Here is a 27,200-nt window from a genome sequence, read left to right on the forward strand (position 1 = left end):
AGGGACCCTCTCCTCTAGTCAGGGCAAGGGAATTACCCGTTAAGAATAACCCCTACTCACCCTTTAGGTTGCGTGGCACGAGCAGTCAAGGCTAAACTCAGGAGTGTTTAAGTCAGTTAAACATTTGTAATCCTTCACAATAAATACACTGATTCCCCCACAAATGGACACCAGGCTGTAGGTTGTATCAAAAATACGTCTTCTTTATGTAAGAATATATATATATATATATACATCACAGAGTTTGTCTGGTATGAGTGAGCCCACACGAGTGATAATAAGTAACCTTCTTTATTTCTCCAAAGGACCAGCATTCAGTAAACAGCCCACATGCTTTGCAAAATTCAAGTCCTGTAAAGCTCGACGCGTTTCATGCTTGATAGCATTTCTTCAGGAGCTGCAGGCATGGAAATGAAGCAAGGTGTGGCAACAGAGAAACCACCTTAAATTGAAAAGTCCCGCCCGCCTGGGCGTGGCCACACTGTGGCTTTCTGGATCTTGTGGTTTTGATACATTCACATCAAATTTGCCACTGCCAAGCTGTTTGTATCCTAAATTAACCCCAAGTGGGTGGCAAAAGCGATGGTGCGTTGCTTTCTCAAAGGCTCTTGGTTTCCTTAGGTAGGTATCACTCGCCCCAAAGCTAAGGCGTCGTGTGGCGTCCCAGCGGGTCTGCAACACCGTGCAGCGCGGCTCAACTCGCGGCTCAGACTGCGCCGCTTCAAATACATCACAGAGTTTGTCTGGTATGAGTGAGCCCACACGAGTGATAATAAGTAACCTTCTTTATTTCTCCAAAGGACCAGCATTCAGTAAACAGCCCACATGCTTTGCAAAATTCAAGTCCTGGAAAGCTCGACGCGTTTCATGCTTGATAGCATTTCTTCAGGAGCTGCAGGCATGGAAATGAAGCAAGGTGTGGCAACAGAGAAACCACCTTAAATTGAAAAGTCCCGCCCGCCTGGGCGTGGCCACACTGTGGCTTTCTGGATCTTGAGGTTTTGATACATTCACATCAAATTTGCCACTGCCAAGCTGTTTGTATCCTAAATTAACCCCAAGTGGGTGGCAAAAGCGATGGTGCGTTGCTTTCTCAAAGGCTCTTGGTTTCCTTAGGTAGGTATCACTCGCCCCAAAGCTAAGGCGTCGTGTGGCGTCCCAGCGGGTCTGCAACACCGTGCAGCGCGGCTCAACTCGCAGACATGCGCCTCATATTGCAACAAAGATATTGGGAACGGAACCGCCCTGCACCTCAATTCCAGTCACGGCGAGGAAGGGGAAGGGGCAGACAATGGCCCGGAAAAAACGCCACAGAAGAGGTAAAAGGAGCAAGTGGCGGAGCAGAGAGGACTGGCGTGGAGACGAGAACGATGAGGCAGAGGAAAAAATAACAGATGAATTACAAGTAATAAACTTATCTGAAAGATTATTGACCACAACTGAAATATCATTATTAAAGAGGGGGATAAACTTTTGTCCAAAAAGCCATATGAACTTGGCACAGGTGCGAATTGATTTATACCTGTACATAAGAAAAATTAAACTTGCAAAAGCATTTCGGGGAAAAAACACTGAAAGAAAGAGATACTATTGCAGAAAGATCCAAGGTCCAAAATGTACCACTAACTGATGTTGAAGGTTTTTTGACTCTAATGAATATCACGCAAGATCCAATGCATGAAGTTACCATTTCACAGGCCATAACCCAATGTGGAGCAGGATTAAGTGGTAAAAAACCGAAATCAAAGTTCTACCCCCAATTAAGTCCTGGGAACAAAGTGGATTTGTTCCAAGAAGCAGTTATACAGGATTTATACAAAATGAAATTAAATTATGGCCCAGATAACTTATCGAAAGACGAACGACTGGCTCTCAAGCAGCTAATGGAGGATGATAAAATTGAAATCAAAGTTGCCGATAAAGGCGGCAACGTGATAATTCAGGATCGCAGCGCATATGAAAAGGAAGCGCTTCGACAACTGAGGAACCCAATGCACTATGAAAAATTGAAAATCAATCCAACAATGGAACTAAAAAAGACAATTGATGCAAAACTAAACTGTTGGAAGGAAAATGGTTTACTTGATGAAATGGAATTGAAATTCCTCACTGTGGCTCACCCGATTTTGGCAACTATTTACTTTTTGCCAAAAATACACAAGGACCAAAAAAATCCACCTGGAAGGCCAATCATTTCCGCGAAAGGTTCATTATTGGAGCCAATGGCGGAATATGTCGATCACTTCCTAAAACCCTCAGTATCAAAATTGAACTCCTACATACAGGACACAAGTGACCTATTGAGGAACTTGGTTGATACACCATGGCAGGAATCTTACTGGCTTATCTCAATGGATGTAATTGGTTTGTACACCAATATTGACAACGACATGGGTGTAAAGGCTTGCAAATCCTTTTTGAAAGAAAGAACTTTGGAATTCAACAATCATAATGAAATGTTGGAAGAAATGTTAACAATTTGCCTGGAACAAAATATCTTCACTTTTGCAGGTGAAATCTATAAACAACGGAGCGGGACGGCTATGGGTTTTTCCTTCAGCCCATCGTACGCATGCCTAACCATGGGGTGGTGGGAACAGGAAGTTGCGTGGAACTCAAACAATGAATGGTCGATGAATAAAGTGGTGAGTTGGAAGCGATTCATTGATGATTTGTTTATAATCTGGGATGGAACGGAAACAGAATTCCAAGAATACTTTCAGACGATGAACACAAGTGTGAAAAATCTTAAATTCACATACAATATGAGCAAGGAGAGAATAATGTTCTTGGACACAGAAATTTATATAAAAAATCAGCAAATTCACACAACTCTCCATCGCAAAGCAACATCCACTAATGCCACGCTAGAAGCCACCAGTTTCCACCAAAAGCCATTATTAAACAGCATTCCTTACGGTGAATTTTTGCGAGTCCGGAGGATATGCAGTGAAGAAGATGAATGGAAAAGGCACAGTAAACGTACAATGGAAAGATTCATTCAAAGAAAATACCCATTACAAACAGTAAAAGATTGCCTCGCAAAAAGCTGTACAAAAACACGCGAGGATTGTTTGAAGAGAACAAACAAAGGAAAAGATCCCGAGGAAAACAAGATTCGTTTAATAACAGACTACTCACAAGAGAGTGAAAAAATTGGCAAAATTCTCCGCAGAAATTGGAAATTGTTACAATTAGATAACACAGTCAAAGAGATTGTGGGAACACATCCAACAATAACCTATAGGCGTGCTAAAAATCTAAAGGACCATCTGATACACAGCCACTTCCAGAAAAAGAGACAGGATGATTGGCTGAAAACCAAAGGATTCATGAAATGCCATGGGTGCAAAATGTGCCAGATAGCCAAGCCAACAAAAGAAATAACTTTGGCAAACAAAAAGAAATGGAAAATCAGTCAGTGTATCACGTGCAAAACACCGTTTACTGTTTATGTGGTGGAGTGCCCCTGCCCAATGCAATATGTTGGAAGTACAACTGTTGAATTGAAGAACCGAATCTTACAACATATGAGGGCCACAATTCACAAGGACCGCTCCAATGCCATAGCCAAACACATGGAAATTGCACACCAGGGTGATTGGCAAAAACTGAGATTTTATGGCATTCAAACTATTTTCAAAAGTGAGCGGGGGGGTGATCGAGAGAAAAAACTGCGACAAGTGGAATCTAAATTCATCATTAACCTGAGGACCCTGCACCCGCATGGGTTGAATCAATCGGAGGAATTATATGTGCACCTTTGAACTGTTATAATAATTATTTGTGCAAGAACAATAAGTTTGAGTAGACAGCCTATTGGAAGGCATTACAAAGAACGGTATTTGGCCTATTGGAAGGCAATTGACTAAAATGCATTTAATTTTGGGTATTTCTATTATTTATTAATTGAGATGCACCCTTTCAAAAATAGTCTTTTTGTCAAAAACAAGAAAAAACTACAAGAACCACAATTCTGAGCATACCATGTGACAGGAAACACGGTTTTTTTGAAAAAAATGTTTGTGGTTAAATGTTTGTGGGTGGGGCAAACCCGGTGATCGTGAGCAAGGTGGAGTGACACCGAAACGCGTAGATCTCTGTGCCTGTTGCCCTTGAAAATGACAATAAAAAGGATTGCTGTTTAAATCCCAAAGTTGGCTGTGCGACCCGTTTTTCCCAGCTGGGAGAAAGTTTTGATGATATATATATATATATATATATATATATATATATATATATATATATATATATATATATATATATATACAGGCAGTAGGATTACAAGACCTTCTATAACGTTTCTAGATTGGGGCCACAAGATATAAAACAATGGCAAGTGTTCTTCTTAGCTGCAAATTACTTTGGGTTACTTCTCTGTAGTCCTTATTACTTTAAAACAGTTCTTTGACCCTCTGAGCACTATTTCCAGGCACTGGGGAACGGGCCGTACAGGCTGTGCGCTTCGGAGCGCTCTTCTATGCATCAAACGGGCCGGGAAGCGAAGTCCTGCCGACTCTCACGCTTCTCGCGGTGCGCCGCGTACGGCGCTGTCAATTTCACAGGCGGGGTACGAGGCGTACTGTTCTAGTGCGACTCGCACTCCGAGGCGAAGGGAGGTTCTGCAGGCGGGTTACGCACCTCACACTGTCAGCGGTCTAGGCGGGCAGACAGGGGCGTACCGGGCACGTGAGGCGCACAAGTGTCACGGGGAAAGAAAACGTTGCGGGCCCCGAGCCCGGGGTGTGCACTCTCATACCTGGAAGTGCGCGACGTCCGTTCGTTGCGGAATCTTCTTGGCAGGCGGACGCGTCATAGGGGGGCAGTGCGCTTCGTAGCACCGACGTACCTTGGGATCTTTAAACGGCGGGTGGCTTCCAGATGGCGGGGCGCGGCACCGGGCCTCCGGTACGGGTTGTACTGGTGGCGAATCCCTCTGTGGTGCGGCGCGGCCGCTTCCAGAGGTCAGAGGGCACAGCGGGGTGGCCGGGTGCGTTCGCAGCGCACGGGCGGCCGTCCAGGCTTTTCAGTGCGCTCGGGAGACCAGGATTCCGGCGGGAGGGGGGAAGAAAGCACTCAAGGCACTCCAGTGACGAGCGAGGTGACAGAGGAGCAGGCGGCCTGACCTGAGGGGCAGAGAGCGGCTCTAGCAGAGCGAGGCTCTCAACGGGAAAAAGGCAGGCGAGCTCCCGGGTGTCACGGCCCTAGGAGAGGGCGAGGGGGCGCAGTCTTGCCTCCGGCGGGAGGAAACACACGGCTCTGTTGGCAGATGAGCCAAGGCACAAGGAACCCACTAGTCCTGGGGTTCAATTCAGGGGGCAAGCTCAGTCAAGCCCTTGGAGATAGTTTAAAGCACAAGTCAGCAAAGTCCTTCTTGGTCTTCTCCTCTCCTTCCTCAGCAAGGCACCACTGCAGGCCAGTCCTTCAGCTTTTCTTTGGGTCCTTCTAGTTGGGCAGAGGTTCGTTGTGGTAAAACTGGATCTGATTTCTTGGGAGCAGGGCTCCTATACTTATACTCAGTTTCTTTTGTCTTTTCAGGCCCGGGGGGGCTCTGCATAATCCCTTTCAGTCCTGGAGCACTCTGTTGTGCTATTCCTGGCTTCTCCTTTCAGTGTGAGGGGCAGGGCCATTAGACGCTCCGCAGGAGGTGGAGCCAGCATTGAGATGGCAAGTACAGTCAGGAGCACTCTGATGACAGTCCTCCCTCTTCCTGGCCAGGTGTCGGGCAGAGTCATCAGTCGCTCCCTAGGAGGTGGAGCCAGCATTGTGGTGGCAGAGCACAGCCCTATTCAGAGTCAAGGGGCACTCCCCTCACCCACTCTGGTGTAATCCTTCCATTCACCACCTGTAATCCTCAGCCCTGTCACTCACACAGCCCAGACAGCAGATACACATCCTGGCAGAGGCAGGCTGAAATGGTTAGGCAAGCAAAGGCTAACTTTCTAAAAGTAGCATTTGCAAACACAGGATATTAAAATAAACTTTATTAAAAGAAGTATTTTATTATTCTGAGTTCAGGCATACTAAACTTGACTTTCTGCCATGTTCCCTGGGCCTGCTGGGATTATAGAGTGTAATAATTCCAGCAGCCCATTCTGGCCTATGAGAACAGGTAGCCTTACAATAGTGAAAAACGAAAATGGATGTAATTCACTATTAGGACATGCTACACACATCAGGGCTTGTCCTACCTTATGCTTACAATGCACCCTGCCCTTGGGCCTACCATAGGGGGGACTCACATGAAGTAAAGGGAAGGTTTAGAGGCTGGCAAGTGTGTGCACTTGCCCAGCCAGCATGACAGTACCAGACTGCACGCAGGTTCTGCAATGGCAGGTCTGAGACACATTTTAAAAGGCTGCTTCTGTGGGTGGCGCAACCAGCGCTGCAGGCCCACTAGCAGTATTGGCATTCACACGCCCTGGCACTCCTGGTGCACTTTACTGGGGACTGACAGTAAATCCAATGAACCAATCAGGGACATCAATTACAGGTACACTTTACATTGGGAGTACTTGCACTGCGGCACGGATTGGCTGTGGCGCAGTGCCCTGAGTAGCGGACACCATCAAAACATCTGAGGCACATCAGCAAAAAGTGGAAGGGAGACTCACGCCAAGGTGCCAGGTCTAACAGTGGTCTTGAAGAGGAACCTCTTCACCACCCTTTTTATTGGATATCTTGTGTCCTTCTATAACTACACATTAGGGAACAATTTTTTTTGTTGCATCCAGCTTTCCATCAGAATGCATGTGTTTTCAGCTGTCCCCCCATGTACTCAATCCCTTTCATAATTTTTCCCCCTGCACTCTCTATCTTGCTCCCACCTGATCTCTTATGCTGCTTTCACTGCCCCTCATCACAGGTTATCCTCAAAGTTGCAGTCTGTCCCAAAGTCAGGTGCTCTGCTAGCTGGAGACGAGCTCTGGGCACTGCGCCCTTTCATAACGAGCTCGAGGGCAGGGCGAGCTCCCACATACTATCCCTTCACTCAGCACTCAACGTTTTCAGGAAAAACCTCTCTTTCATGCCAGATGGTGATTTCTCACTAAACAAGGACAGGGCCATGTGTCTCTTGCTTTTCACGAAGAACCTGCAATAATCTGATTAATAGGGCAGGTAAACCTTCGGTGAACTGTGCAGAGTGAAGCAGCAAAGACAGGCGCCAATGTGATGTCACAGACAGCTCATGCCAGGCCAAGATAGAGGGCAGAGTTATGAGGTAAGAATATCATATAACACACCACTCTTCACAGGTCAAGAGAGAGGGCAGAGTTATGAGGTAAGAATATCATATAACACACCACTCTTCACAGGTCAAGAGAGGGGGGCCAGAGTGATGAGGTAAGAATATCATATAACACACCACTCTTCACAGGTCAAGTGAAAGGGCTAGAGTTATGAGGTAAGAATATGATATGATGCACAGCTCATGCCAGGCCAAGAGAGATGGTCAGAGGTATAGGGTAAGACTATGATAGGACACATAGCTCATGCCAGGCCAAGAGAGATGGTCAGAGGTATAGGGTAAGACTATGATAGGACACACAGCTCATGCCAGGTCAAGGATGGATCAGGGATATGGGGTCAAAAGCAGGGACTCACCTCCTGTGTTATGGTCTGTCTGCAGGTGTTCACTAGTTTCTGTAGTCCTTTGGCAAACTCCATCTCTGTAACAAAGAGAGAGCGATGAAGACAATAGCTCTGATGGCCAGCACGCTCCATCAGATCTTTGACCTGTTTCTTGACACACTTGCTCTTCTCACACCAGACCTCTTCCCTCATCCCTAAACTCTGCCCTCTCGTCCAGTGGGTCCCATGCTCAAGTTAGTGGAGCACTTAGAAGTGGAGTCTTGGAGCAGTGAAAAGTGTGCAGGGGGCCAGGCCAGGCACCCCTGAGAGGCCCCTTCTCACCACTTCGCCCCTCACCTTCAACCCCCTTCCTCCGTTAGAGAGGGCAGCCCTCTTCTCTGGATGGTATATGCAGCTCATGTACTTGGAACTGATAGAATGCTGCAGGGCTCGCCCTGTGGCCCCTCCTCACCTTTAAGTCTCTCCACTTCACCAACTCTTCACCCTGCCCCCTAACTCCTGTGTTCCTTCTTCGCACCCAGCCTGGCCCTTTTCTCCAGGTAGTAGATAATGTACTTGGAGTGGCACTCGGAGGATACAGGGCTCAGCCATGACCTGCCCTCTGTGCCCCTCACCTCATCCTGGACCCCTCATCACCAGTTTGACCTTGTGTTCTCGCCTTGGACATCCCTTCGTCACACCAGAGTGTTCCCTGCTTCCCACTGGACACAGAGTTCCCTCCTGACTCCAGAGCTCTCTCCGCTCTCCAGTGGGTCCTCGCTCTGCCCAGTGCCGTCCGTGTCTCCAGACAGTAGGTGTAGCTCCTGTGCTTGGAGACTCAGATACACTGCTGACTCTGTGGCCTCATCACTCTGCCCTGCCATCTTGCCCTGCATGGTCCGCCTCCCAGGCATAAGATATTGTTCACACGCTTAGGGTCTACAGCTGCATCGCTCACCCTGTGGCTCTTGTCTACATTCCTGAGCCCTCGCGTCGCACCTAGTGTGATCCTCTTCTTCAGGTAGGGGAGTAGGCCCTTAAGTCTTGGAGAGGTAAGGAAGTACCCTGGAGCCCCTTCCTCACCCCAAGCTCTCTGCTCGCCCATCCACTGCTGATTCTGAAGCCCCCCTCTTCTTACCTAGTGTGGTCCTCTTCTCCAGGTAGTAGATCAGGTCCTTCATGTACTTGGAGATGCTCTTGGAGTAGTGCAGTGCAGCGTCCACGCCACCCTCAGACCTCTGCAGCATGATGTCTACTTCTTCTGCGGATGGGCGGCCTGAGGGACAGAAAAGAGGTTCTCAGGAGTGAGCGCTCCATGGAATGACATCCCTCAGTATGGGAGGGGTTAGGGAGAAAAAGTTGTTTTAGGACAAAGTGGTTGACGTCACATAGGGGCCATGCGTGAGACTTGCACTTAGTAAGGGAGAGCACAGACCCCTTCCTTCATCCTATCTACAAGTCCTAGACTTGTATGAATCCCTGCTGTGTGTTCACTCTGTTGAATAAGACAGACCAGCGGTAAAGACCCAGGTCCCACCTGTTCCGCAAGCTTCTACTCACTGCGCAGTGCTGGGTGTCAAACCTCTCAGAGGTAAACCTCAGTGACCACTCTAACACACCTTGGAGGGTAAAAATGACTGACATACCTTAGAGGGTAAAAATGCGTGACCCACCTTAGAGGGTGAACATGAGTGACCCACCTTAGAGGGTGAACACGAGTGACCCACCTTAGAGGGTGAACACAAGTGACCCACCTTAGAGGGTGAACACGAGTGACCCACCTTAGAGGGTAAATATGCGTGACTCACCTTAGAGGGTGAACACGAGTGACCCACCTTAGAGGGTGAACACAAGTGACCCACCTTAGAGGGTGAACACGAGTGACCCACCTTAGAGGGTAAATATGCGTGACTCACCTTAGAGGGTACACATGACTGACCCACCATAGACACACCAGAGAGGGTAAGTGTCATTTCATTACAGTTACAGAACCTGCCATTAAATGTGGGTTCCCCGAGGAGGGTAACTGGGCTGCTTTTAGGCTCTCACAGTTGCTCTACACGTTTATACCAACATTCTGTCTGAGCCCTTCAAGTCTAAAAACAACTGTTCTCCTTGTGTTTTGTTCGCCATAATTTGCAGGGTGTGCCAGACGTGGGTCCCTTGCTCCCTTCGCCACTGGACTCAAGCTAGCCTGGCTGATGAGGGGTGAAACCCCGAAACCTGTTTTCCCAGTGTGCTTGTTTCCGGTCCAGGAAGACATGGCTGGGCAGTTTGGACTGGACTGTTCCCATGAGGCACAGGGCTAAGACTGATTTGCATATAGCGGGGTCTGAATTGAGGTGGCGAAGTGAGCTAAAGAATGATGATGGATTCAAACCAGATCTGTTACTGGGGGCTAGTGTCCGAAAAGTTTCAGAGCTCTGTCCATCATCTTCTTGTGTTGGCTTTGTTCGCCCTAAGTTGGCAGGGTATGCCCAGACGGGGGTCCCTTGCTCACTTTGCCACTGTTTTCAAGCTAGCCGGGCTGATGAGGGCTGTTAGCCTGAAACTGGTCCCAGGATGTTTGTTTTCTGTCCAGGGAAGGCCTGGCTTGGCAGCTGGGCTGAACTGTTCCCATGAGGCACAGGGCAGGACTGATTTGCATATAGTACTGATTTGCATATAGTGGGGTCTGAACTGAGGTGGCGAAGTGAGCTAAAGAATGATGGATTCAACCCAGATCTGTGACTGGGGGTGAGTGTCTGAAAAGTTTCAGCGCTCTGTCCATCATCTCCTTGTGTTTGCTAAAAACAACTGTTGACAATCTGCAGGCCAGGAGGGCTGTTGGTCTCATGTCTTCCCATAAATAACTGAAATCTGACAGAACTCGAACAGCTTGTTTTAATATGATGGCATTGACGCGGCAGGCATGCCCCTGAGGCGTCACCAGTGGCTCTTCAACACAGGCCTTTGTAAGTTTCACATTTTTTTGCAGGTTGAACCTGTTCTGCATTCACATACTGCATAATTCTGCCATCTGGCGGTTGGGTCTGGAATGTTCCTTAAACAAAATTAAGTTTCACTTTTGGATGTCAACCTTAGGTTCAGTTAATATGCATTGTGATGACGTCAACGCTAAATGCAAACCCTATCACTTGAGCGCTACTGTCAGGTTGTCTTCTTTTCGGACTTGCCTTCCACCAGGGGTCACTTAGGCTCTGGCAGACCTCATGCGTGTGGCAGTGCCCACAGGAGCTCTGCCACCAGTAATCCCTGTGCGCTGCACTACAAATGGGGCTGGGGGCAGAGAGGACAAGCACCTTTTGTCAGATGCCCGGTCACTGCCCTCCTGTGAGGCCTCCAGTCTCCTTGCGTGCTCAGGTGCTGCAAAGGAGAGAGTCCGCCATCGAGTTTGGGTCTTTTCGGTCTTGAAATATCTAAGACGTGAAGGGCAATTGTGTGAGTATTTCTCAAGGCCTCAACCCAGCATCCTACATCAGGCCCCAGCATAAAGGAGAAACTCAATTTAAATGCAGCCAGACCAGGGAAGGAGGAGTGCGGACCACCGTGGAATCTTCCACTCTGTGCACCCGTTCTAGGACACAAGCCAGACCACAGTTGCTCTACACGTTTATACCAACCTTCTGTCTGAGCCCTTCAAGTCTAAAAACAACTGTTCTCCTTGTGTTTAGTTCACCATAATTTGCAGGGTATGTCAGACGTGGGCCCCTTGCTCACTCCGCCACTGGACTCAAGCTAGCCTGGCTGATGAGGGGTGAAACCCCGAAACCTGTTTTCCCAGGACCACTATCAGCAGGAACAAGACCAAAGTCTGCATGAGGGATCGAAGAGCCCTCGGGCAGACACGGCTCCGTTCCCCTGAGAAGGTGATCTGTGAAGCAGCCACATGGGCTTCGTCACACACTTACTGATAAAGAATATGCTTTTCAACCTGAGATTCAGGGCTGTGCTCTGCGTGTTCAGCCCATACTTAGGCACTTCATTGTCCAGCTCCTCCGCTCTCACGCGAGTCGCAAGCTCCTTGAGATACGTTCCACGAGTCTGGTGGACGGGACGGGGATGTAGAAGAAAGTATAAAGGACTGGGAGTGGTGGACTACATGCTCCTGGATCTATGCCCCTCGCTGCTCCTCTCCCCACCTGCACTCTTTTAAACCAGTGTCTGTGGTGTAGATAAATAAAACAAGCATTTGGCAAAGCCAAGCGGTCACACCTCTGGGGCTTATCAGTTTGCTTTTCTTTTCAACTCTGCACTCTAGAGCACTGCTGTCCATGCCCCAGTGTATGTGTTCTGACCACTAAAACATGGTAACATTGGCTAATTAACATATTTAACTTTACAGTAAAGCCACAGTACATGGTGCAAGAAAATCCCCCAATAGGAATGGCGAGGTAAATGCTACCTGTGGACTACAGCACTTACTGTACTGGGATGACAAAGGAAACGTAGCTTCAGGCCTTCCAGCGTAGCCCGACTACTGCAGCTTTTAAACCCACAGGCACATCTGCCAAAATAACCTTGATGAGGGGAAAGAATCCTACTTTTAAATATTAAGTAAGTAAGCCTGGTAGAGTGGGGATAAGTTAGGGTGCTGAGTATTTAAAAGAGGCAAAAATGAAATGTTGGTATACACCTACAGTGACTAGCCCCAGAAAACATGTTATCTATTCAGACTGTAGGTGTCCTATAAGATAAACTCTCACCACTGTTCGCCTGCATTTATTACACTTTCATTTGTCTGTCTTAGTCGGGCTCCACCCAGCAGTGCACACTCACCTGTCTCTAGGTAAGCCACAGCTGGCAGCATGCACACACCACTGTTCACCTGTCTCTTGGTAGGCTGCACTGACAGCATGCATCACTACCGTTCGCTTGTCTCCTGGTAGGCTGCGCTGACAGCATGCACTCACCACCGTTCACCGGTCTCCAGGTAGGCTGCCCTGGCAGCATGCATTCACCACCGTTCACCTGTCTCCAGGTAGGCTGCCCTGGCAGCATGCATTCACCACCGTTCACCTGTCTCCAGGTAGGCTGCACTGGCAGCATGCACTCACCAGTCAACTGTCTCCTAGTAGGCTGCCCTGGCAGCATGCACTCTCCACCATTCACCTGTCTCCAGGTAGGCTGCACTGGCAGCATGCACTCACCAGTCATCTGTCTCCAGGTAGGCCTCACCGGTAGCATGCACTCACCAGTCATCTGTCTCCAGGTAGGCCTCACTGGCAGTATGCACTCACCAGTCACCTGTCTCCAGCCCTCACCACCATTCACCAGTCTCTAGGTAGGCTGCACTGGCAGCATGCACTCACCACGGTTCACCAGTCTCCAGGTAGGCTGCACGGACAGCATGCACTCGCCACCGTTCACCTGTCTCCAGTTAGGCTGCACTGGCAGCATGCACTCACCAGTCATCTGTCTCCGGGTAGGCCTCACTGGCAGTATGCACTCACCACCGTTCACCTGTCTCCAGGTAGGCTGCACTGGCAGCATGCACTGACCAGTCACCTGTCTCCAGCCCTCACCACCATTCACCAGTCTCCAGGTAGGCTGCACTGACAGCATGCACGCGCCACCGTTCACCTGTCTCCAGTTAGGCTGCACTGGCAGCATGCACTCACCAGTCATCTGTCTCCAGGTAGGCCTCACTGGCAGTATGCACTCACCACCGTTCACCTGTCTCCAGGTAGGCTGCACTGGCAGCATGCACTCAACAGTCACCTGTCTCCAGCCCTCACCACCATTCACCAGTCTCCAGGTAGTCTGCACTGGCAGCATGCACTCACCACGGTTCAACAGTCTCCAGGTAGGCTACACTGACAGCATGCACTCGCCACCATTCACCTGTCTCCAGGTAGGCTGCACTGGCAGAATGCACTCTCCACCGTTCACCTGTCTCCAGGTAGGCTGCACTGGCAGCATGCACTCATCAGTCACCTGTTTTCCAGTGAGAGGTGACTGGTAGCACACACTTACCACTCTTCTGACCTGGTTTAGACACACCTAACAGAACACACACGCCACTCTCCACTCACCTGAACCAGTTAGGACAGGTTATGGCAAGCACACTCTACTCCAACACTCACCTGAACCAGGCAGGACAGATTATGGCAAGCACACTCTACTCCAACACCCACCTGAACCATGTAGGACAGATTATGGCGAGCACACTGTACTCCAACACTCACCTCAACCATGTAGGACAGATTATGGCATGCACACTCTACTCCAACACTCACCTGAACCAGGCAGGACAGATTATGGCAAGCACACTCTACTCCAACACTCACCTGAACCAGGCAGGACAGATTATGGCAAGCACACTCTACTCCAACACTCACCTGAACCATGAAGGACAGATTATGGCAAGCACACTCTACTCCAACACTCACCTGAACCAGGCAGGACAGATTATGACAAGCACACTCTACTCCAACACGCACCTGAACCATGTAGGACAGATTATGGCAAACACACTCTACTCCAACACCCACCTGAACCATGTAGGACAGATTATGGCAAGCACACTCTACCCCAACACTCATCTGAACCATTTAGGACAGATTATGGCAAGCACACTACTCCAACACTCACCTGAACCATGTAGGACAGATTATGGCAAGCACACTGTACTCCAACACTCACCTGAACCATGTAGGACAGATTATGGCATGCACACTCTACTCCAACACCCACCTGAACCATGTAGGACAGATTATGGCAAGCACACTCTACTCCAACACCCACCTGAACCATGTAGGACAGATTATGGCAAGCACACTCTACCCCAACACTCACCTGAACCATTTAGGACAGATTATGGCAAGCACACTACTCCAACACTCACCTGAACCATGTAGGACAGATTATGGCAAGCACACTGTACTCCAACACTCACCTGAACCATGTAGGACAGATTATGACAAGCACACTCTACTCCAACACTCACCTGAACCATGAAGGACAGATTATGGCAAGCACACTCTACTCCAACACTCACCTGAACCAGGCAGGACATATTATGACAAGCACACTCTACTCCAACACGCACCTGAACCATGTAGGACAGATTATGGCAAGCACACTCTACTCCAACACCCACCTGAACCATGTAGGACAGATTATGGCAAGCACACTCTACCCCAACACTCACCTGAACCATTTAGGACAGATTATGGCAAGCACACTCTACTCCAACACTTACCTGAACCATGTAGGACAGATTATGGCGAGCACACTGTACTCCAACACTCACCTGAACCATGTAGGACAGATTATGGCAAGCACACTCTACTCCAACACCCACCTGAACCATGTAGGACAGATTATGGCGAGCACACTGCACTCCAACACTCACCTCAACCATGTAGGACAGATTATGGCATGCACACTCTACTCCAACACTCACCTGAACCAGGCAGGACAGATTATGGCAAGAACACTCTACTCCAACACTCACCTGAACCAGGCAGGACAGATTATGGCAAGCACACTCTACTCCAACACTCACCTGAACCATGAAGGACAGATTATGGCAAGCACACTCTACTCCAACACTCACCTGAACCATGAAGGACAGATTATGGCAAGCACACTCTACTCCACGCTCACCTGAACCATGTAGGACAGATTATGGCGAGCACACTGTACTCCAACACCCACCTGATCCATGTAGGACAGATTATGGCAAGCTCACTCTACTCCAACACCCACCTGATCCATGTAGGACAGATTATGGCAAGCTCACTCTACTCCAACACTCACCTCAACCATGTAGGACAGATTATGGCAAGCACACTCTACTCCAACACGCACCTGAACCATGTAGGACAGATTATGGCAAGCACACTCTACCCCAACACTCACCTGAACCATGTAGGACAGATTATGGCAAGCACACTCTACCCCAACACTCACCTGAACCATTTAGGACAGATTATGGCATGCACACTCTACTCCAACACCCACCTGCACCATGTAGGACAGATTATGGCAAGCACACTCTACTCCAACACCCACCTGAACCATGTAGGACAGATTATGGCAAGCACACTCTACCCCCTACACTCACCTGAACCATTAAGGACAGATTATGGCAAGCACACTACTCCAACACTCACCTGAACCATGTAGGACAGATTATGGCAAGCACACTGTACTCCAACACTCACCTGAACCATGTAGGACAGATTATGGCAAGCACACTCTACTCCAACACTCACCTGAACCATGAAGGACAGATTATGGCAAGCACACTCTACTCCAACACCCACCTGAACCATGTAGGACAGATTATGGCAAGCACACTCTATCCCAACACTCACCTGAACCATTTAGGACAGATTATGGCAAGCACACTACTCCAACACTCACCTGAACCATGTAGGACAGATTATGGCAAGCACACTCTACTCCAACACCCACCTGAACCATGTAGGACAGATTATGGCAAGCACACTCTACTCCAACACTCACCTGAACCATGAAGGACAGATTATGGCAAGCACACTCTACTCCAACACCCACCTGAACCATGTAGGACAGATTATGGCAAGCACACTCTACCCCAACACTCACCTGAACCATTTAGGACAGATTATGGCAAGCACACTACTCCAACACTCACCTGAACCATGTAGGACAGATTATGGCAAGCACACTCTACTCCAACACTCACCTGAACCAGGCAGGACAGATTATGGCAAGCACACTCTACTCCAACATCCACCTGAACCATGTAGGACAGATTATGGCGAGCACACTGTACTCCAACACTCACCTCAACCATGTAGGACAGATTATGGCATACACACTCTACTCCAACACTCACCTGAACCAGGCAGGACAGATTATGGCAAGCACACTCTACTCCAACACTCACCTGAACCAGGCAGGACAGATTATGGCAAGCACACTCTACCCCAACACTCACCTGAACCATGAAGGACAGATTATGGCAAGCACACTCTACTCCAACACTCACCTGAACCATGTAGGACAGATTATGGCAAGCACACTCTACTCCAACACTCACCTGAACCAGGCAGGACAGATTATGGCAAGCACACTGTACTCCAAAACTCACCTGAACCATGTAGGACAGATTATGGCAAGCACACTCTACTCCAACACTCACCTGAACCATGTAGGACAGATTATGGCAAGCACACTCTACTCCAACACTCACCTGAACAAGGCAGGACAGATGATGGCAAGCACACTACTCCAACACCCACCTGAACCATGTAGGACAGATTATGGCGAGCACACTGTACTCCAACACTCACCTGAACCATGTAGGACAGATTATGGCAAGCACACTCTACTCCAACACTCACCTGAACCATGAAGGACAGATTATGGCAAGCACACTCTACTCCAACACTCACCTGAACCAGGCAGGACATATTATGACAAGCACACTCTACTCCAACACGCACCTGAACCATGTAGGACAGATTATGGCAAGCACACTCTACTCCAACACCCACCTGAACCATGTAGGACAGATTATGGCAAGCACACTCTACCCCAACACTCACCTGAACCATTTAGGACAGATTATGGCAAGCACACTCTACTCCAACACCCACCTGAACCATGTAGGACAGATTATGGCGAGCACACTGTACTCCAACACTCACCTGAACCATGTAGGACAGATTATGGCAAGCACACTCTACTCCAACACCCACCTGAACCATGTAGGACAGATTATGGCGAGCACACTGCACTCCAACACTCACCTCAACCATGTAGGACAGATTATGGCATGCACACTCTACTCCAACACTCACCTGAACCAGGCAGGACAGATTATGGCAAGCACACTCTACTCCAACACTCACCTGAACCAGGCAGGACAGATTATGGCAAGCACACTCTACTCCAACACTCACCTGAACCATGAAGGACAGATTATGGCATGCACACTCTACTCCAACACTCACCTGAACCATGAAGGACAGATTATGGCAAGCACACTCTACTCCACGCTCACCTGAACCATGTAGGACAGATTATGGCGAGCACACTGTACTCCAACACCCACCTGATCCATGTAGGACAGATTATGGCAAGCTCACTCTACTCCAACACCCACCTGATCCATGTAGGACAGATTATGGCAAGCTCACTCTACTCCAACACTCACCTCAACCATGTAGGACAGATTATGGCAAGCACACTCTACTCCAACACTCACCTGAACCATGAAGGACAGATTATGGCAAGCACACTCTACTCCAACACGCACCTGAACCATGTAGGACAGATTATGGCAAGCACACTCTACCCCAACACTCACCTGAACCATGTAGGACAGATTATGGCAAGCACACTCTACCCCAACACTCACCTGAACCATTTAGGACAGATTATGGCAAGCACACTACTCCAACACTCACCTGAACCATATAGGACAGATTATGGCAAGCACACTGTACTCCAACACTCACCTGAACCAGGCAGGACAGATTATGACAAGCACACTCTACTCCAACACTCACCTGAACCAGGCAGGACAGATTATGATAAGCACACTCTACTCCAACACGCACCTGAACCATGTAGAACCGATTATGGCAAGCACACTCTACTCCAACACCCACCTGAACCATGTAGGACAGATTATGGCAAGCACACTCTACCCCAACACTCACCTGAACCATTTAGGACAGATTATGGCAAGTACACTCTACTCCAACACTCACCTGAACCATGTAGGACAGATTATGGCAAGTACACTCTACTCCAACACTCACCTGAACCATGTAGGACAGATTATGGCATGCACACTCTACTCCAACACCCACCTGAACCAGGCAGGACAGATTATGGCAAGCACACTCTACTCCAACACCCACCTGAACCAGGCAGGACAGATTATGGCAAGCACACTCTACTCCAACACTCACCTGAACCAGGCAGGACAGATTATGACAAGCACACTCTACTCCAACACTCACCTGAACCAGGCAGGACAGATTATGACAAGCACACTCTGCTCCAACACCCACCTGAACCAGGCAGGACAGATTATGGCATGCACACTCTACTCCAACACTCACCTGAACCAGGCAGGACAGATTATGACAAGCACACTCTGCTCCAACACCCACCTGAACCAGGCAGGACAGATTATGGCAAGCACACTCTACTCCAACACTCACCTGAAGCATGTAGGACAGATTATGACAAGCACACTCCACTCCAACACTCACCTGAACCATGTAGGACAGATTATGACAAGCACACTCTACTCCAACACTCACCTGATCCATGTAGGACAGACAACAGCACACACATGCCACTCTTCCACTCACCTGTCTCCAGGTAGGCTGCTCCGGGTAACATGTCCTCCATGCTCTGTCCTGGCATTCCTCCATACAGGCTCTCCATAGACTGTGGGGTTGAAGGAAAGGGCTGTCAGAGACCAGAGACTGAGGAGTGCAGGGGTCTGTTGGATTTGTTGGAATAAAATCAAGGGTGGGGGTGATGTTACTTTTCTGATAAAGCCTTCTTTCCCCTCTGACGTTGGATAGGAGACTGCCCCTCTCAGCACAGGGCCTGCAGTCCATAGAGAACCATCTCAGACCGTCTGTGTGACGTAGGATGCAGTGACGCCTTCACAGTACAGAGCCTGCAGTCCAGACAAGCTAACTCAGACCAGGCCAGTGCAACATGATGCAGTTATGCCCTATAGCACAGGGCCTAAGGTACATGCAGACCATCTTAGATCAGACATTAGGAACAGGATACAGCAACACCCCACAGCCCACCCTACAGTCCACCCCACAGCCCACCCTGCAGTCCTTGCGGACCATCTCAGACCAGCCCCGCCACATAAGATACAGTCATGCCCCTACAGCACAGGCTCCACAGTAGGACCCCCCCCCCCTGCTCCACTATGCACAGCAGCATCTTCCATCCACACTCACTATAGTAGCAAGGCAGAGACAGCACTGACCTGTGTCTTGTCGCCCGGTGGCAGCGAGAGGAGAGTGCTGCTGTCCACTTCACCCATGAGGAATTCAGAGATTCTGAAGTGGGAGAGAGCAAGAAGTCAGCAGAGCTTGCTCTTGTTGTTAGAAAGATTAGGGGAGCTTCTGTGAGACACGGGATGGCCAGGCCCTGGGCTGCTGTGTGCTGATGCGTGGGGGCTGTTTGGGGATATATGGAGGCTGTCTGGGGATATATGGAGGCTGTCTGGGGATATATAGAGGCCGCCTGGGGATATATGGAGGCCATCTGGGGATATATGGAGGCTGTCTGGGGATATATAGAGGCCATCTGGGGATATATGGAGGCCGTCTGGGGATATATGGAGGCCGTCTGGGGATATATGGAGGCCGTCTGGGGATAAATGGAGGCCGTCTGGGGATAAATGGAGGCTGTCTGGGGATATATGGATGCCGTCTGAGGATATATGAAGGCCGTCTGGGGATATATGGTGGCCGTTTGGGGGATATATGGAGGCCATCTGAGGATATATGGATGCCGTCTGAGGATAAATGGATGCCATCTGAGGATAAATGGAGGCCGTCTGGGGATATATGGAAGCCGTCTGGGGATATATGGAAGCCTTCTGGGGATATATGGAGGCCTTCTGGGGATATATGGAGGCCATCTGGGGATATATGGAGACTGTCTGAGGATATATGGAGGCCATTTTAGGATAAATGGAGGCCGTCTGAGGATATATGGAGGCCGTCTGAGGATAAATGGAGGCCGTCTGGGGATATACGGAGGCTGTCTGAGGATATACGGAGGCCGTCTGAGGATAAATGGAGGCCGTCTGGGGATATATGGAGGCCGACTGGGGATATATGGAGGCCGACTGGGGATATATGGAGGCCGACTGGGGATATATGGAGGCCGTCTGGGGATATATGGAGGCCGTCTGGGGATATAAGGAGGCCGTCTGGGGATATATGGAGGCCGTCTGGGGATATATGGAGGCCGTCTGGGGATATATGGAGGCCGTCTGGGGATATATGAAGGCCATCTGAGGATATATGAAGGCCGCCTGGGGATATATGGAGGCCGTCTGAGGATATATGGAGGCCGTCTGAGGATATATGGAGGCTGTCTGAAGATAAATGGAGTCCGTCTGGAGATATATGGAGGCCGTCTGAGGATATATGGAGGCCGTCTGAGGATATATGGAGGCCGTCTGGGGATATATGGAGGCCGTCTGGGGATATATGGAGGCCGTCTGGGGATATATGAAGGCCGTCTGGGGATATATGAAGGCCGTCTGGGGATATATGAAGGCCGTCGAGGGATATATGGAGGCCGTCTGGCGATATATGGAGGCCGCCTGAGGATATATGGAGGTCGTCTGAGGATATATGGAGGCCGTCTGGGGATATAAGGAGGCCGTCTGAGGATATATGGAGGCTGTCTGAGGATATAAGGAGGCCGTCTGGGGATATATGAAGGCCATCTGGGGATATGTGGAGGCTGTCTGAAGATATATGGAGGCTGTCTGGGGCTATATGGAGGCCGTCTGAGGATATATGGAGGCCTTCTGGGGATATATGAAGGCCGTCTGGGGATATATGGAGGCCGTCTGGGGGATATATGGAGGCCGTCTGGGGATATGTGGGGGCTGTCTGAGGATATGTGGGGGCTGTCTGGGGATATATGGAGGCAGTCTAGGGATATATGGAGGCAGTCTAGGGATATATGGAGGCATTCTGGAGATATATGGAGGCCGTCTGGGGATATATGAAGGCCGTCTGGGGATATATGGTGGCCGTTTGGGGGATATATGGAGGCCGTCTGGGGATATATGGAGACCGTCTTGGGATATATGGAGACCGTCTTGGGATATATGGAGGCCGTCTGGGGATATATGGAGGCCGTCTGGGGATATATGGAGGCCGTCTGAGGATAAATGGAGGCCGTCTGGGAATATATGGAGGCCGTCTGGGGATATATGAAGGCCGTCTGGGGATAAATGGAGTCCGTCTGGGGATATATGAAGGCCGTCTGAGGATATATGGAGGCCGTCTGAGGATATATGGAGGCCGTCTGAGGATATATGGAGGCCGTCTGAGGATATATGGAGGCCGTCTGGGGATATATGGAGGCTGTCTGGGGATATATGGAGGCTGTCTGGGGATATATGGAGGCCGTCTGGGGATATATGGAGGCCGTCTGAGGATATAGGGATGCCATCTGGGGATACACGGAGGCCATCTGGGGATACACGGAGGCCGTCTGGGGATACACGGAGGCCGTCTGGGGATACACGGAGGCCGTCTGGGGATACATGGAGGCCGTCTGGGGATACATGGAGGCCGTCTGAGGATATATGAAGGCCGTCTGGGATATATGGAGGCTGTCTGAGGATATAAGGAGGCCGTCTGGGGATATATGAAGGCCATCTGGGGATATGTGGAGGCCGTCTGAAGATATATGGAGGCCGTCTGGGGCTATATGGAGGCCGTCTGGGGCTATATGAAGGCCGTCTGGGGATATATGGAGGCCGTCTGGGGATATATGGAGGCCGTCTGGGGATATATGGAGGCCGTCTGGGGATATATGGAGGCCGTCTGGGGATATGTGGGGGCCGTCTGGGGATATATGGAGGCAGTCTAGGGATATATGGAGGCCTTCTGGAGATATACGGAGGCCGTCTGGGGATATATGAAGGCCGTCTGGGGATATATGGTGGCCGTTTGGGGGATATATGGAGGCCGTCTGGGGATATATGGAGACCGTCTTGGGATATATGGAGGCCGTCTGGGGATATATGGAGGCCGTCTGGGGATATATGGAGGCCATCTGGGAATATATGGAGGCCGTCTGGGGATATATGAAGGCCGTCTGGGGATAAATGGAGGCCGTCTGGGGATAAATGGAGGCCGTCTGGGGATATATGGAGGCCGTCTGAGGATATATGGAGGCCATCTGAGGATATATGGAGGTCGTCTGGGGATATATGGAGGCCGTCTGGGGATATATGGAGGCCATCTGAGGAAAAATGGAGGCCATCTGGGGATACATGGAGGCCGTCTGGGGATACATGGAGGCCGTCTGGGGATACATGGAGGCCGTCTGGGGATACATGGAGGCCGTCTGGGGATACATGGAGGCCGTCTGGGGATACATGGAGGCCGTCTGAGGATATATGGAGGCCGTCTGAGGATATATGAAGGCTGTCTGAGGATATATGGAGGCCGTCTGAAGATAAATGGTGGCCATCTGAGCATATGGAGGCCGTCTGGTGAGATATGGAGGCCGTCTGGGGATATATGGAGGCCATCTGGGATATATGGAGGCCGTCTGAGGATATATGGAGGCCGTCTGAGGATATATGGAGGCCGTCTGAGGATATGAGGAGGTCATCTGGGGATATATGGTTGCCGTCTGGGGATATATGGTTGCCGTCTGGGGCTATATGGAGGCCGTCTGGGGCTATATGGAGGCCGTCTGGGGATATATGCAGGCCACCTGGGGATATATGGAGGCCGTCTGAGGATATATGGAGGCCGTCTGAGGATATATGGAGGCCGTCTGAGGATATATGGAGGCCGTCTGAGGATATATGGATGCCGTCTGAGGATATGAGGAGGTCGTCTGGGCATATAAGGGGGCTGTCTGAGGATATATGGAGGCTCTGGCCAGCCAGTAGGGGAGCAGGCCACTATGATCCTGGGGTGATAAGTCCACAGATGGTGCAGACCATGACCTGTCCACAAGCGCAACTAAAACATTGTTTAGTGGGGGGGAGGGCAGGAGCATGTGAATGTCTGAAACTTCTTGTTTTTGGGTCCAAGTGCTGAAAAATATCTATTTGTGGATATATACCTTTCGGGGAATGGCCATGTGTAACAAAATCCTAAGGTACTATTGTCCACTCCTGCAGGGCCCAGTGGCTGGAAGAGGGAAACATACCCTGTGGGTATAGGAGGCACAGCCCAGTGTGCCCCTGGTGCCAACACCCTGGCATAGAATGTAAGGCTGCACCTAGCATGAGACGAGGCCACCGCCATGAAGATGGACAACAGGTACTGCCCTGTGTATGGCACCTGCAACATGCACGAACCAGCAGGCTGTGGCAGAATACACACGACACACACTGTGTGGAACGTGGAGAAGACCAAACCAAGTGGTGGCAGGACCCTCCCTACTTGAAAGCGGCAGCAGCCAGTGCCCTATGGGGACACAAAGCACACACCGTGCAGAGCACAGCACTGTGCATGCATGACAGTCAGCATGAGGCCTGCAGTAAGTAAGGGGCCTACAGTCAGCACAGGTCCTGTGGAGCAGTCAGCGTAGGGTCTTCAGAGCTGGCAGCACAGGTCATGTGGAGCAGTCAGCATAGGGTCTGCAGAGCCGTCACCACAGGGCCTGTAGGGCAGTCAACATAGGGTCTCAGTCAGCACTGGGCCTGCAGGGTAGGTCAGGCCAGGGGCTGCAATAAGCAAGTGGTTATTATATATATATATATATATATCTGTCAGTGCATGGCCTGTAGTCAGCACAGGAACTGCAGGGCAGTCAGCACTGGTCTAAAGAGCAATCAGCACTGGGACTGCAGGGAAGTCAGTCCAAGGAGTGCAGTCAACAAAGGGGCCTAAACAGCAGGGCCTGCAGTGCAGTCAGAAGAGGGCCTGCAGGGCTGCCCTGGGCTTACAGTCAGCAGGGGTCTGCAGTGGGCAGTGGGTCTGCAGTCGGCAGAGGGCCTGCAGAGGGCCTGCTGAACAGTCAGCAGAGGGCCTGCTAGGTGTGATACAAGGCTCCTGCCCTGGATGTGTTTAGCAAGCACTCCCTGGTCTGATGTAAGATGCTGAAACAGTGGGGCGTCGGGTAGCCTTGTCCCTACAGACATGATGCCTGCACCATACCAGTGGTGCAAAGTTACTGGGCATCGCTAGTAAGGCGCTGGTGTACTGATGATGCGCCTCCCAGGAATGTGTAGGGCCCCCCATAAATGGAGCAGTGAGGGCACGAGGCAGAATCTACTCCTACCCTACATTTCACTCTTGTCATGCAGTAGTGCTGCGTCTGTAGACATCATGGTATTTCAGTGACCCTCTGTAGGCGGGTGTAGTGTGCCTCATCTGACTCACGTGCTGCTGAAAGCCACGGCGATGGTCTCCAGCGCCTTCTCGAAGTCACGCTTATCCGTTTCACTGTTGGACTCATAGTGAAAACCTAAAAAGCAGAAAGCAGTGGTTGTGAGCGGAATCTACAGATGCAAGTACTGGGACATGTGCAGCACGTGGAGGAGGGCTGCATTAGAGCGGGTCTGTGACCTATGGATGCAGCACAGCACCCTCTTGTTCTAGTAGTGGTGAGATGCACAATTATTGTAACTCCTCACACTGACTCACCTGCTCCCCGTGTGTGGCCCTGCACACAGCAGTAGTGAGACACAGGGATTCTTGTGATTTCTCACACAAACTCACCTGCTCCATGCGTGTGGCCCTACACACAGCAGTAGTGGTGAGACACAGGATTCTTGTAACTTCTCACACTGACTCACCAGCTCCCCGTGTGTGGCCCCGCACACAGCAGTAGTGAGACACAGGGATTATTGTGACTTCTCACACACTCACCTGCTCCACGCGTGTGACAATGCACACAGTATTGGTGACACACAGGATTCTTGTAACTTCTCATAACTCACCAGCTCCCCGTGTGTGGCCCCGCACACAGTATTGGTGACACACAGGATTCTTGTAACTTCTCATAACTCACCAGCTCCCCGTGTGTGGCCCCGCACACAGTAGTGGTGAGACACAAGATTCTTGTAACTTCTCATAATTCACCAGCTCCCCGTGTTTGACCCGCACACAGTAGTGGTGAGACACAAGATTCTTGTAACTTCTCACCAACACTCGACCTGCGATGCCACCCTGCTTCCCTACCCTAACCCATCTGATGCTCCCCTGGCAGCCCTGTTTAACCCATCTGATGCCCCCGCAGCCCTGGTTTAACCCCTCTGATGCCCCCGGCTCGTCCTGTGCTGCCACCCTGGTGCCCCAGCCTAACCCCTCTGATTTCCCCCGCAGTCCCTGCCTTACGCCTCTGTTGCCCCAGGCAGCCCTAGTTTAACCCCTCTGATGCCCCCCGTCTTCTCCTGTATTGCCACCCTGGTGCCCCAGCCTAACCCCTCTGATGCCCCCTGCAGCTCCTGGTACCACAGTTGGGCGCTCGTGGCTTCCACAGCAATTCGAGGTGCTTCCTGCAGCGCTAGCAACCCTCGGTCTCCAGGAAGCGCAGTGATGCACACTGTGGTCTGAGGGGCCACCAGCCCTCTGCCCTGCGAGTGTCTGCGCCAGTCTATGAGGGGGCTACCGGGGCTGGTACTGTCAGCAGCGCCCCAGGTGCCTGAGGCCCCCCGGGTGCTTGAGCCCCCCGGTGCCTGAACCCCTGGTCCCTGAACCCCTGGGTGCCTGACTTCCCGAGTACCTGACTTCCCGAGTGCCTGACTTCCCGAGTGCCTGACTCTTTGAGTTCCTAACTCCCTGAGTTCCTGACTCTCTGAGTGCCTGATCCACCCCGGCGCCTGACTCCCTGAGTGCCTGACTCCCTGAGTGCCTGACTCCCCGGGTGCCTGACTCCCCGGGTGCCTGACTCCCCGGGTGCCTGACTCCCCGGGTGCCTGACTCCCCGGGTGCCTGACTCCCCGGGTGCCTGACTCCCCGGGTGCCTGACTCCCTGGGTGCCTGACTCCCTGGGTGCCTGACTCCCTGGGTGCCTGACTCCCCGGATGCCTGACTCCCCGGGTGCCTGACTCCCCGGGTGCCTGACTCCCCGGATGCCTGACTCTCCAGGTGCCTGACTCCCCGGGTGCCTGACCCCCCTCCCTGGTGCCTGAACCCCCAGATGCCTGACCCTCAGGGTGCCTGACCCTCAGGGTGCCTGACCCTCCGGGTGCCTAACCCCCCTCCCTGGTGCCTGAACCCCCAGATGCCTGACTCTCCGGGTGCCTGACTCTCCGGGTGCCTGACTCTCCGGGTGCCTGACTCTCCGGGTGCCTGACCCCCCTCCCTGGTGCCTGACCCTCCGGGTGCCTGACCCTCTGGGTGCCTGACTCCAGATGCCTGACTCTCCAGGCCTAGAGGTGGCAGGGCCTTCAATGCTCCCGAGGACAAGGCCATCACTCTAAGACTCCTGTGTTTGGGAAAACAAGAAAATGTTCCAAGGTGGATTACTTCTGACCTCTAAGACAGAGCGTAGTTTACCTGCCACCACTCACACCAGCGTCTCAAACTCGACAATGTTATTGAACTTCTACTGAACCTCCTAATGGATCTGATTGCATCATTCAACCTCACTTTATAAAGCTATGCAAATGAGACACAAATCTTTCTTTAAAAAAATGATCTCTGCACCTCAAAACATAACTGCCTTCGCACTATAAATGCACGGATAATAAGTAATCACCTAAAGCTCGACAGCACAAGGACATACATTATGCATGTATGTATGATATTTCTGTAGTGCGAACCTCGTAAAAAGGCAGCGGAGCACTGTACAAGGCCAAATACGAGCATAAAGCCAACGAGTAGCAGGAGAGGAAGCCGGGTTATGGACAGCTAATGCATCACAATGTAGTGTTCTTCAAAGAGACGAGTCCTCAACTCGTTCCAAAATTGGAGCAGCGT

At 50.7% G+C, this 27,200-nt stretch overlaps 1 protein-coding gene across 8 annotated transcripts in view; it reads right to left on the minus strand.

The window, feature by feature from the left end:
• The window catches only part of ARHGAP45 (Rho GTPase activating protein 45), a 182,127-nt gene that overhangs the window by 70,381 nt on the left and 84,546 nt on the right, over positions 1-27,200 (minus strand). For all 8 annotated transcript variants that reach the window (XR_013603646.1, XR_013603645.1, XR_013603644.1 and 5 more), the window contains exons 4-8: positions 24,657-24,741; positions 19,541-19,613; positions 18,897-18,975; positions 8,711-8,848; positions 7,606-7,670 (exon numbers count right to left, since the gene is read on the minus strand). Coding sequence is in view for 4 of the 8 variants with exons in the window: in XM_078669839.1 (XP_078525965.1) it covers positions 7,606-7,670; positions 8,711-8,848; positions 18,897-18,975; positions 19,541-19,613; positions 24,657-24,741 (440 nt within the window). In the remaining 4 variants the exon portion in view is untranslated. The remainder of the gene's footprint in view (positions 1-7,605; positions 7,671-8,710; positions 8,849-18,896; positions 18,976-19,540; positions 19,614-24,656; positions 24,742-27,200) is intronic.

This window comes from Lissotriton helveticus, chromosome 12 (assembly GCF_964261635.1).
Source record: "Lissotriton helveticus chromosome 12, aLisHel1.1, whole genome shotgun sequence".
Classification (NCBI taxonomy): Eukaryota; Metazoa; Chordata; class Amphibia; order Caudata; family Salamandridae; genus Lissotriton; species Lissotriton helveticus.